The 13,235-nt window shown below is 38.8% G+C and overlaps 1 protein-coding gene and 1 long non-coding RNA gene across 9 annotated transcripts in view; one reads left to right on the forward strand and one right to left on the reverse strand.

Moving 5' to 3' along the window:
• SLC25A40 (solute carrier family 25 member 40) overlaps positions 1-13,235 on the forward strand; it is a 62,887-nt gene that overhangs the window by 33,221 nt on the left and 16,431 nt on the right. For all 8 annotated transcript variants that reach the window (XM_060304722.2, XM_060304716.2, XM_060304717.2 and 5 more), the window contains 3 exons: positions 7,211-7,278; positions 8,968-9,092; positions 9,757-9,930. In XM_060304722.2, coding sequence (XP_060160705.1) covers positions 7,211-7,278; positions 8,968-9,092; positions 9,757-9,930 — 367 coding nt within the window. The remainder of the gene's footprint in view (positions 1-7,210; positions 7,279-8,967; positions 9,093-9,756; positions 9,931-13,235) is intronic.
• LOC132597793 (uncharacterized) overlaps positions 1-13,235 on the reverse strand; it is a 40,039-nt gene that overhangs the window by 19,193 nt on the left and 7,611 nt on the right. The window lies entirely within an intron of this gene.

A 13,235-nucleotide genomic window follows, 5' to 3' on the forward strand; every position in this document is an offset into this window, starting at 1 on the left:
TTCAGTTCTATAAGTTCTTTGTATATTTTGGGTATTAACCACCTGTTGGATATATCATTTGCAAATATTTTCTCCTGTTCAGTGGGTAGCCTTTTCGTTTTGTTGATAGTTTTCTTCGCTGTGCAAAATCTTTTTAGTTTGATGTAGTCCCATTTGTTTATTTTTCCTTTTGTTTCCCTTGCCTGAGGAGACATATCCAAAAAAATATTGCAAAGACCAGTGTCAAAGAGCATACTGCCTATGTTTTCTTCTTCTTTTTAAAAAATTATTTATTTTATTTAATTTGGCTGCACCAGGTCTTAGTTGCAGTACGCGGGATCTTCGTTACGGCATGTGGGATCTTTAGTTGTGGCACGTGGACTCTTTTTTTGGTGGTTGTTGTTGCGGTACGCAGGCCTCTCACTGCTGTGGCCTCTCCCGTTGAGGAGCACAGGCTCTGGACGTGTAGGCTCAGCGGCCATGGCTCACGGGCCCAGCCGCTCCGTGGCATGTGGGATCTTCCCGGACCGGGACACGAACCCATGTCCCCTGCATCGGCAGGCGGCCTCTCAACCACTGCGCCACCAGGGAAGTCCATCATGTGGACTCTTAGTTGTGGCATGTGGGCTTCTTAGTTATGGCATGCAGACTTCTTAGTTGTGGCATGGGAACTCTTAGTTGCGGCATGCATGTGGGATCTAGTTCCCTGACCAGGGATTGAACCCAGGCCCCATGCATTGGGAGCACAGAGTCTTACCCACTGCACCACCAGGGAAATCCCCTGCCTGTGTTTTTTTCTATTAAGATTTTTGCCTTCAGGTCTTAAGTTTAAGTCTTTAATCCATTTTAATTTTTTTTAATTAATTAATTTTTAGCTGTGTTGAGTCTTCGTTGCTGCATGCAGGCTTTCATGAGCTTCTCATTTCTCACTGAGGTGGCTTTTCTTATTGTGGAGCACGGGCTGTAGGCGTACGTGTTTCAGTAGTTGTGGCAAGCGGGCTTAGTAGTTGTGGCTCGCAGGCTCTAGAGCACAGGCTCAGTAGTTGTGCACAGGCTTTGTTGCTCTGTGGCATGTGGGATCTTCCTGGAGCAGGGATTGAACCTGTGTCCCATGCATTGGAAGCCGGTTTTTTGTTGTTGTTGCGGTATGCGGACTTCTCACTGCTGTGGCCTCTCCCATTGCGGAGAACAGGCTCCGGATGCACAGGCTCAGCGGCCATGGCTCACGGGCCTGGCCGCTCCGTGGCATGTGGGATCTTCCCGGACCAGGGCATGAACCCATGTCCCCTGCATCGGCAGGTGGACTCTCAACCACTGCGCCACCAGGGAAGTCCCTGAATTTATTTTTGTGCATGGTGTGAGAGAGTAGTCCAGTTTGATTCTTTTGCATTTTTGTAGCTGTCCAGTTTTCCCAACACTGTTTATTGAAGAGGCTGTCTTTTCCTCATTGTATATTCTTGCCTCCTTTGTTATAGATTAATTGCCCATATAAGTGTGTGGTTTTATTCCTGGGCTCTCTCTTCTGTTCCATTGATCTGTGTGTCTGTTTTTGTGCCAGTACCATATTGTTTTGATTACTGTAGCTTTATAATATGTTTGGAATCAGGGACAATGATACCTACAGCTTTGTTGTTCTTTCTCAAGATTGTTTTGACGATTCAGGGTCTTTTGTGTTTCCATACAAATTTTAGAATTATTTGTTCTAGTTCTGTGAAAAATGCCATTGGTATTGTGATAGGTATTGCATTGAATCTGTAGATTACCTTCAGTAGTATGATCATTTTAACAATATTCTTTTTTTTTTAATTTATTTTATTTTTTTTTTTATTTTGGGCTGCATTGGGTCTTCGTTGCTATGCACGGGCTTTTTCTCTAGTTGCGGTGAGAGGGGGCTATTCTTCATTGCAGTGTGCAGGCTTCTCATTGCGGTGGCTTCTCTTTGTTGTGGAGCATGGGCTCTAGGTGCACGGGCTTCAGTAGTTGTGGCACTCAGGCTCAGTAGTTGTGGCTCGTGGGCTCTGGAGTGCAGGCTCAGTAGTTGTGGCGCACGGGTTTAGTTGCTCCACGGCATGTGGGATCTTCCTGGTCCAGGGATCGAACCCGTGTCCCCTGCACTGGCAGGCAGATTCTTAACCACTGCACCACCAGGGAAGTCCCAACAGTATTAATTCTTCCAATCCAAGAACATCTGTTTGTGTCATCTTCAATTTCTTATAATTTTCTGAGTTCAGTATTTTACCTCCTTAGATTTATTCCTAGGTATTTTATCCTTTTTGATGTGATTGTGAATGGGATTATTTCCTTAATTTCCCTTTCTGATAGCTTGTTAGTGTATAGAAATGCAACAGATTTCTGTATATTAACTTAGTATCTTGCAATTTTACCAAATTCATTGAGGAGCTCTAGTATTTTTCTGCTGGCATCTTTAGGATTTACTATGTATAGTATCATGTCATCTGCAAACAGTGACAGTTTTACTTCTTCCTTTCCAATTTGGATTCCTTTTATTTTCTTCTTCTCTGACTGCTGTGGCTAGGACTTCCAAAACTATGTTGAATAAACTATAGTGAATAAAAGTGGTAAGAGTGGGCATCGTTGTCTTGTTCCTGATATTAGAGGAAGTGGTTTCAGCTTTTAACTGTTGAATATGATGCTAGCTGTGGGCTTGTTGTATATGGCTTTTATTATGTTGAGGTATGCTCCCTCTATAACCATATACCCACTTTGTTGAGAGTTTTTATCATGAATGAATGTTGAATTTTTTCAGAACCTTTTTCTGCATCTGTAGAGATGATCATATGGATTTTATTCTTCAGTTTGTTAATGTGGTGTATCATTGATTGATTTATGGATATTGAACCATCCTCGCATCCCTGGGATAAGTCCCACTTGAACCTGGTGTATGATCCCTTTTGATCATTGTTTATCATATTGTTGAATTCGGTTTGCTCATACTTCATTGAGGATTTTTGCATCTATGTCATCAGTGATATTGGCCTGTCATTTTCTTTTTTGGTGTGATCTTTGTCTGATTTTGGTATCAGGGCAATGCTGGCCTCATAGAATGAGTTCAGAAGTGTTCCTTCCTCTGCAATTTTTTGGAATAGTTTTGGAAGGATAGGTGTTAACTCTTCTCTAAGTGTTTGGTAGAATTTACTTGTGAAGCCATCTGGTCCTGGACTTTTGTTTGTTGGAAGTTTTTTTTTGTTTTTGTTTTTGTTTTGCGGTACGTGGGCATCTCACTGCCGTGGCCTCTCCCATTGCGGAGCACAGGCTCCGGACGCGCAGGCTCAGTGGCCATGGCTTACGGGCCCAGCCGCTCCGCGGCACGTGGGATCCTCCCGAATCAGGGCACGAACCCGTGTCCCCTGCAACGGCAGGCGGACTCTCAACCACTGCGCCACCAGGGAAGCCCATTGGTGACTATTTCTAGTTCACTTTCAAACCTGTGTTCTGTAGTTGTTGGGTATAGTGTTCTATAAACCATTAGGTCAGGGTGGCTGATGCTTCATTTAGATCTTCTGAATTCTTACAGATTTTTAAAATTATTCTATCATTCTCTGATAGAGGATATAATAAACTTTAGTTATGATTGAGGATTTGTCTGTTTTCTTTTTTAGTTCTGTCAGGTTTGCTTCATGGGTTTTGAACCTCTCATTAGGAACATTCACTTGATATGTTTTCTGATACATTTTTATTATAGTGAAATCTCTTTATCACTCGTAATGTTCATTATCTTGAAGTCTTTTATCTGTATGTAATATAGCCACCTTTCAGCTTTCTCATATTAGTGTTTATATGGCCTCTTTTTCCATTCTTTTACTCCAAGACAGTGATATAGTTGTGCCTTGTTTTTTTACCCTAGAGACTCTTCAGATAGGATCTGAGACTTCTGCAGTTCTTGTAGCTGTGATCGTCTGTTGTTTTACAGGAGCCCTGTTGATATAGTGGCTTTTAATTGGGAAATTTAGTCCTTTAATATAATTTTTCATGTGGTTGGGTGTTAATCTACTATCTCTGTATGGTTTTTTTTCCCTTAACTGCTCCCTTTTTCCCTCATTTCTTGCCTTTTTTTGGATTATTTGAATTTTAATAATATTACATGGATTTCTCTATTCCCATTTCTAGGGAGACAGTTCTTCAAAAGTGTTTCACATTTCTTCATATCTTGTGAGCATGGCATTGGCTGCCCTTTGTTCCTGACCATCTTTTCAAGGATGTTTGTAGAGTGAATAACCTTGGAAGATTCAGTGCTTCCCTCTAGAGCAAGGGGGTGGCATCCTTACTTCCTATTCTAAAGGATTTAGATTCCCTAAGGTCAGATTTCCTTTCCTGTAATGCAGTCCCACTGTGTGTCTGGGTGTCATCTATCCTTCTTCACACTGCCCTGTGGAAATTGGGGCTCAGGAAACAGGCATCAAAATGCTGATACTCTGCTGCTACTGCCGCAAGTAATAAACTTTGTCTCACCCCAGAGAGTTTTGTCTTTACCATCTCTCATGATAACCGTGGCAGGCTGACTAGCTAACTAGGAAGTAGGGTGAAATCTCAGACCCCTTACAGTCTTGACATCCTTTACTCCCACCTCTTCCTTTGTGCTATTGCTTCATTGATAGTCCATCTTGTTACCTTACAGATTCCACAATTCACAATTAGAATTTTTGATTTAAATAGTCTTATGTCTTTTAAATAGTTAAAAAGAGAAAAGAGAGAAATACATATTCTACATGTAACCACTTATTTACCATTTTTGTACTTCCTGCCTTTCTGAAGATTGTGGTTACAATGTGCCATCATGACCCTTTATCCTGAAGAACTTTTTACAGCATTTCTTTAGTGAAGGTATTTTGGCAGTGCAGTCTCTTAAGTTCTTGTTCTTACAGAAATGTCTTTATAAAGCATTTTTGAAGTGTGTTTGGCAGCATATAGAATTCTGGCTTAGTTTCTTTTTCAGCCCCTTAAATATGTCATTAGATTGTCTTTTGGCCAAAATTTCACGTGTCTGATGAGAAGTTAGTCTTCATTTATCATCCTTTCCCTATATGTATTTTGTCATTTTGCTTTTTGTTTGTATGTTTTGGTTTGGTTTTTTAAATAATTTTTTATCGTGCTCTGAATTCACAGCATTTTTTAAAAATTTATTTTTAATTTTATTTATTTTTGGGTGTGTTAGGTCTTTGTTGCTGTGTGCGGGCTTTCTCTAGTTGCGGCGAGTGGGGGCTACTCTTTGTAGCGGTGTGTGGGCTTCTCATTGTGGTGGCTTCTCGTTGCGGAGCATGTGCTCTAGGTGCATGGGCTTCAGTAGTTATGGCACGTGGGCTCAGTAGTTGGGGCACACGGGCTTAGTTGTTCCATGGCATGTGGGATCTTCCTGGACCAGGGATCGAACCCATGTCCTCAGCATTGGCAGGCAGATTCTTAACCACTGCGCCAGCAGGGAAGTCCCTGTTGGTTTTTATTCAGTTGGGATTTTTTTGAGATTTGGGGCTCTGATATCTTTCACTAATTGGGGAAAGTTTTTGGTCATCATTTTATCAGGTAATTTCCTGTTCTATTATGTTTCCTTTCCTCTATGACTCCACATTAACCTGTGTTATTCCACTTGATATTTCCCCTCAGGTCTCTGAGGCCCTGATAATTTTTCTTCATTCTCTTTTTTTGGCCACGCTGCACAGGTTGCTGGATCATAGTTCCCTGATCAGGGATTGAACTGGGCCCTTGGCAGTGAAAATGCAGAGTCCTAACCACTGGACTGCCAATAAATTCCCATTTTTCTTCATTCTTTTTCTCTTCCTTCTTCAAATTTAATAAGTTCTGTCTTCAACTCCAATGACTCCTTGATGTCTCCTTTCTGCTGTTAAGCCCACTTAGTGAATTTTTAGTTTCAGGTTTAGAATTTTCATTTCGCATTTTTTTTTTTTGCGGTACGCAGGCCTCTCACTGATGTGGTCTCTCCCATTGTGGAGCACAGGCTCCGGACACGCAGGCCCAGCGGCCATGGCTCACGGGCCCAGCCACTCCGCGGCATGTGGGATCTTCCCGGACCGGGGCGCGACTCCACGTCCCCTGCATCGGCAGGCAGACTCTCAACCACTGCGCCACCCAGGAAGCCCTGGCAGTTTCTTTATAGTAACTATTTCCTTGCTGAAATTACAAATTTGTCCATTCATTATGCATACATCATCTTTTAAATTCTTGAACGTGTTTATAATAGGTGCTTTGGAGTACTTGTCTGCTGATTGCATCATCTTAATCATCTCAGTGTTGGTTTCTGTTGACTACTTTTTCTTTGAGTATGGGCACATTTTCTTGTTTCTTTTTATGTCTAATGAATTTTGTTTGGATAGTGAACATTATGAAGAATGCATTGTAAAGACTGTGGATTTTTTTATATTCTTCTGAAGAGTTGGTTCTGTTCTAGAAGGCAGTTAACTTTGGCTGGATTCAGTCTTTCACGCTCAGGCACCATTGTGGTGGGCTGCAGCTGAAATTTCCGCCCAGCCTTTAGTTGCTGGGGTTTTTTTGGTTTGTTTCTGCCAGAACTCTGTTGTCTTCTCCTGGGGTTGCATAATTTAGTGGTGAGCCACGTTTTGTGGCTGATTTTGTCTCTAAATTTGGGGGCTTATGTCCTCTGCAGGCTTTTTCCCTACGATTCCCCTTGTAACTTTCTGATTAGTCTACCAGACTAAACTCTAATATTTGCCATCTCAAGCAAGTAAATGTGCTTTTCCTTGCAACTCCCACAGGCAAAAAGCTGTATATTTGCAAATCTCACTCACTGCACTCTGTCTTTCAACAGTAAGCTTCCCTGTAGTTTCTACTTGCTTTTGGTTCTTCTCCAGAGATTTCAGATATTGGGTTTAAGTAATATTTTCTCAGATTTCATAATTGGACAGGAGAGTTAATCTCTGCTATTCGTCCACTTCCTTTTTATAATAATCTTTGAAAACATTGCTTCTAAGCCCTAAAGTAGAACAATCCCAAGCTGAGTAATATAGATTTTATTCTGTAAGCAGGAAGTATCATCCAGAAATGCTCTACTTGTGTTTGAAAGTTGAGAAAAATTCTTTTTATTTTTTTTAAAGAATGGGCATACATAAATCTGAGAAGCTTTTTATTTTAGAAATAAGTGCTTGAAAGAAGCAAATTACCAATCAATTATCACTACAAACTTTTTTGTATATAAGGTTCAGGTATATATTTTGACCACTTCTTTCTATTATAATTTTAGGATGCCTTCTTGAAAATCATTCGAAATGAGGGCATTAAATCCCTGTGGAGTGGCCTTCCTCCCACCTTGTAAGTTGAAATTTAATATTTTTCTTACTAAATGATGGTTGTTATTTTGCCTTATAATCAGCCTCGTTGGACAACATCATGCATTTTTAATGTTAGTGCTTTTTCATTTTCTAGAGTATTTTTTTGTCAATCTCACAGCTGTCCACATATTTGATGATTTGCTGGAAGGATTCACAGGACCTAAAGAAGGTGATAATCATGTCTGTGGTTTATTACAGCAAAAGAAACGAAGCAGAATCAGTAAGGGGAAAGGACACAACAGGAGTCGACCAGGCAAAGGCACCCTGAGCCCTCCAGTGTGACACTGCAGAGCGTGTGCTGCTTCTCCCAGCACCGAGCTGCAGCAGCACACGCAGTGTTTCTGTCTCATGCAGCCCTGGAGTCTGAGTCTAGGGCTTGTATTGCGGGCTGATGACATAGGCACATTCTGTTTGTGACCAGCTGTGATTACCAAAACTCCAGCGCCCCAAAAAGCAAGCAGATGTTTACCAAAAATCACATCATTTGCACAAACCAACCTAGACAAGCTGGTTTAGTGCTCCAGACATACAGAAAAACCTTGTTACAGGGAACATTCCAAGGGCTAAATTCCTTGGGGGTGACCAAAGGTCAAGCAGGCAGATAGGTCCTCCTGAAGATACAGATTAGAGCAGCTAGGCCTGCTGTGTTCACTTTGGTGCACAAGCATAACTTTTTTTTTCATGTTCAGAAATTAAGAATTTAGTGTTCATTTGACTGTTTATTTTACTAAAATAATGAGAGGTATTGTGCTATGTATACTTTCCTTTTCCAGATAATTATAATTCTCTACTAACTAGCTATTATATGAATTAACATGACAAGCTAGTAAGGCTGGATGTAAAAATCCCATAATATCTTGACTTTCTCTGCCTCCTTTCTTTCTAATTTATCTTTTTATAGAGCAAATTAGTCAGTTTTGAGGCATATATTCTAAACAGTGCCTGAGGTTATAAAGTTAGCGGTAGATCCAAGAGCAGCAGTCGGTCTTATTCTTACATTCTCATCGTCACACTTCACCGTAGAACATCAGGCATTTCCATGTGTGGTCTGTTAATGTCCTTGGTTAGGCCATAAACAGACCGGTTTTTTGTTGCATTAATATTTATGACATGACAGTACCTGCAACTTTGTGTTTAATTAATGACTCCCTCTTAATATTTTCATTTAAAAGAATAAGTCATTGGAATTTCCTCAAAACTCTAGTATATATAATTCCAGCGACATTAATTGTAATTTATTTTCAGTTATAAATAGGTATGGTATATGGTCCACAGTTCAAAAGAATTTTACAATTGTGCTTGTACTTTTAACTTTAGTGATTTTCATGTTATCGTAATGTAGTTGGGAAGGAAGACCAGAAACAGAGTAAGTCAAGGAGATAGAGAAGTCCTCATTTGTCTTTTCCTATTTATGACCTGACTGGGTGCTCTGTAACTTAACTTCCCAACTACAATATAAACCTTTGGAGAGCACATACCTACTTTACACCTTTTTGTTGCCTAAGTTAAACACTAATAATTTTTTAAATTAAAAAAAAAATTGATCTCATGGCTGATTTGTTGTGGTTTTCAGCTTATATAAAATAGAAGGATTTTATCTTATAATTAATAATAAGAATATGCTTAAGCCTTTGACAATGTTGTACAAATCTTTTTGTGTTTCTAACAGAGTGATGGCAGTTCCTGCCACAGTTATTTATTTTACCTGCTATGATCAATTAACTGTTCTTCTGAGATCTAAATTAGGAGAAAGTGAAAGCCACATACCAATTGTTGCTGGAATTGTGGCTAGACGTAAGTAATAAATTACTGTATTTTCATTCTGATTTCTGCTTTACGCTTGTTTTAAAATTTTGATATTCATAGAGAATTTGTTTAAAATACAGAGTATTGGTAAAGATATATTTTGCATTGTAGTTTGTACTGATTTGTTAATATCTATACTCTAGAAGTCATATTGTATGGTGATTGCTATCAGAATGAGATGGGATCAACCTATCCCTGTCAAATCTTGGACAGAGATTTGAGATTTTAGACTTTAGATTCTAGATTTTAGGATGATAACAAATAGCTGTCAAATTAACGCCAACGTCTTTAATCATTTTCCTTATAGACTTTGAGATTCAGAGTTTAATCATAAGGAAATTTGCCTCTGCACAGAAGGACATTTTTCTCTGTGCAGTGGAAGTGAGGTTTGTAGTAGTCCTGGTTGATGTATAAGGGTTGTGGAACTGCTCTTGAAAGAGCTGAAACCAGAAGGAGTAAGGTATGTGAAATAGCTTTATCAAGGAAAAAAATCTGAGCCAGTATGGTTGGTATCATAAGATATTTGATTTTAAGGTTTGCTTCATTTCAGAATAAAAGCTTAAAATAAAAAAATGCATGAAATATTAATTTTTGCATGTGTGTTTTCATAATGCATGGCTTTATTTTTGTTGTATTTGCTTGTTTGTACTAGTTGGTGCAGTAACTGTAATAAGTCCACTGGAATTGATTAGAACCAAGATGCAATCTAAGAAGTTTTCTTACGAGGAACTGCATCAATTTGTCAGCAAGAAAGTGTCTGAAGATGGTTGGATTTCCCTCTGGAAGGGCTGGGCTCCTACCGTTCTTAGAGATGTACCATTCTCAGGTAGGGTTTATCTGCAGGTTTGCCTTACATATCACTTTTAAATCAAGTAAATTTTAAACCCTTTAAGGCTAAAGGTAAGTTATCTTCTTTAGTGACCACACACTCCTAGTTCAGTGTTGGGCTCTCAGATCTTGATAAGTATTTATTGAATGAACAGTTTCTAATTCAAGCCTGGCTTTCTTTTCTCTTTGTGTTTATGTTTAATTTCTTTTTAAACATTAATTGGTGTGTATTCATAGTTAGATAATGCAAAGTACCTTTAAAATTAAGTCATAATTAGTAAGATAAGTAAAGTACTACAAATCAAGATATTATAAAATACATTTAAGGGACTTCCCTGGTGGTGCAGTGGTTAGGAATCCGCCTGCCAATGCAGGGGAAACGGGTTTGATCCCTGGTCCGGGAGGATCCCACATGCTGCGGAGCAACTGAGCCCGTGTGCCACAACTACCGAGCCTGCGCTCTAGAGCCTGCAAGACAACTACTGAGCCCATGTGCCACAACTACTGAAGCCTGCGCGCCGCAACAAGAGAAGCCACTGCAATGAGAAGCCTGCACACTACAACAAAGAGTAGCCCCCGCTCGCCACAACCAGAGAAAAGCATGTGTGCAGCAACGAAGACCCAATGTGGCAATAAATACATACATACATACATACGTTTAAGACCACCTGTGAATTATATTGACTCCTACTTTTTTCAGTTATTAAAGATAAAAATCTCCCCCACTGAGTGTCCTGTAGGGACTGTTAATAAATCAGATTTGAGATAGTTCTAATCATTGAATTATACAAAGGGAGAAAAATCATGATAAGAAGTGCAAAAATAACAAATAACTTGTAGAATGTGCATACTTCAGTAGTGTTGGGTTGGCCAAAAAGTTCTTTTGGGTCTTTGGTAACATGGGAAAATCCCGTGGCCAACCCAGTATTTCTCTCGTGAATCTCAGAGGTTTCCATTTAAAACCTGGAAGATTGCAGCAGTATTTACAATAGCCAGGACATGGAAGCAACCTATGTGTCCATCGACATATGAGTGGATAAAGAAGATGTGGCACATACATAGAATACAATGGAATATTATTCAGGCATAAAAAGGAGTGAAATTGAGTTATTTGTAGTGAGGTGGATGGACCTAGAGTCTGTCATGCAGAGTAAAGTAAGTCAGAAAGAGAAAAACAAATACTGTGTGCTAACACACATACATGGAATCTAAAACAAAAATGGTTCTGAAGAACCTAGGGGCAGGACAGGAATAAAGATGCAGAAGTAGAGAGTGGACTTGAGGACACGGGGAGGGGGAAGGGTGAGCTGGGAAGAAGTGAGAGAGTGGCATGGACACACATACACTACCAGATGTAAAATAGATAGCTAGTGGGAAGCAGCTGCATGGCACAGGGAGATCAGCTCGGTGCTTTGTGACCACCTAGAGAGGTGGGATAGGGAGGGTGGGAGAGAGACGCAAGAGGGAGGGGTTATGGGGATGTATGTATACATATAGCTGATTCACCTTGTTATACAGCAGAAACTAACACACCATTGTAAAGCAATTATACTCCAATAAATATCTTAAAAAAATAAAATATAAAACCTGGAAGAAATAATTATTGAGAACCCTTGTATTAACATTCCTTTCTTTTTCCCTTTGACTTACTCCTTTTCTTGGGCTGTCATTCACATCTCTGCATCTTCCCTTTCCATTAGTATTTTTCTTCAACGTTTTGTGTTCAGTTATGCTTTTTAGAAACATCATAAATTCCTAGACCAATACTTTTTCATTTTTTAAATTATATTTGATACATTAAAAGTAATGAAGATATAAATTATGCAGTGCACTAATAAAATGGACACCTGTGAAGTCATCACTTCAATATATGAATTAGAATATTGAATTTTTAAAATCATGAAACCACATACGTCCACCTCCACTGTTACATCCTCAGTGGTAACCACTCACACTGAATTTTTATCGTTTATTTGATTTCTAAAAAGTAGTTTTACCATGTATGTATTACTGCTAAATAATGTTAGTGACTTTTGCCTATTTTTGAGGTTTATAACTTATTTTACTCAAAAATGTAAGATTCATTCTTGGTTTTCATGTGTAACTGTTTTGTTTTCACTCGTGTTTATGTCTGAGAAAACAGTGCTGTGAACATTTTTTTTTTAATGTGTATGGGTGTAAGAATCTCTTCAGTTTTAGATTTGCTGGTTCATGTAAATATACACATTTTAAATTTTATGTGGTAATATCGAACCCTTTTCTAAAGTGATTGTGCAGATCACAACCACCAGCTTCCTGCTGCTTCATTTCAAACCCTCACCAGCACTTTTATTGCCAAAAGTTCTTAATTTTTGTTTACCTAGTAATATAAAATGGTATCTCACTTTAACTTATATTTCCCTGCTCATTAATGAGGCTGGACATGTTTCACTGGCCATTTATTTATCCATAATTGATTAGGGATTACGGCTGAAGTAAGTGTTCATTTCCTCTTCGTATGGATAGTTATCTGGGCATCATTTATTGAATAACCACACCTGCTGCCGGGATTTGTTGTGTCACCTGTCGTATCAAAGTTTCATATATGCATGGATGTGTTTCACTGGCCAATTTGTTTAACCCTGTGCTAACAGTACGGTACTTCTAAATTAAAGTGCGTAATAAAAAAATCTTCATGATACCTTTTTTTGTTTTTGCCGTAGGAATGTCCTTTTTCTTTATAACTCTTAAAGTCTTTTAGTAGAGATTTAAAATTTTCTTTATAAAGGTTACATATATAACCTCTTTTTCTAACATTCATTTATAGGTACCACTCACCCACAACTTTCAGTGCCTATTTTAAAAGACCTATTTAAAAAAAAAGCTGTCTGAATCTTTGTGGCTGCTGCAGTGTTACCGTCAATTCTTGTCTGTTAGCTTATATTCAGCTACTTGTAAACTCTTATAGATTCTAATTTGCCTATCTTTTACGTTTTCTATGTAGACAATAATATGTAAATTGTAACTACTTTATTTCTTCATTTTTTAATAGTTACAGCTTTTTTCTATGAATACTGTGCTTCCTGTGCTGCCTAGTACAATTTTGAATAGCAGCGATAGTGTTGCATCCCTATCATTTTCCTCATTCTAAAGGGAATAGTTCTGTTGTTTCACCATTAATAATTTTTGCTACAAGTTCTTGACGCATATCCTTTATCAAGTTGGAGAATTTCCCTTTTATTCCTAGGTTTCTAAGACATTTATTTGCTTTAAATGAAAGTGTATTGAATTTTATAAAATGCTTTTCCATCATTTTTAGATGAT

The sequence above is a fragment of the Globicephala melas genome, chromosome 9 (assembly GCF_963455315.2).
Source record: "Globicephala melas chromosome 9, mGloMel1.2, whole genome shotgun sequence".
NCBI lineage: Eukaryota > Metazoa > Chordata > Mammalia > Artiodactyla > Delphinidae > Globicephala > Globicephala melas.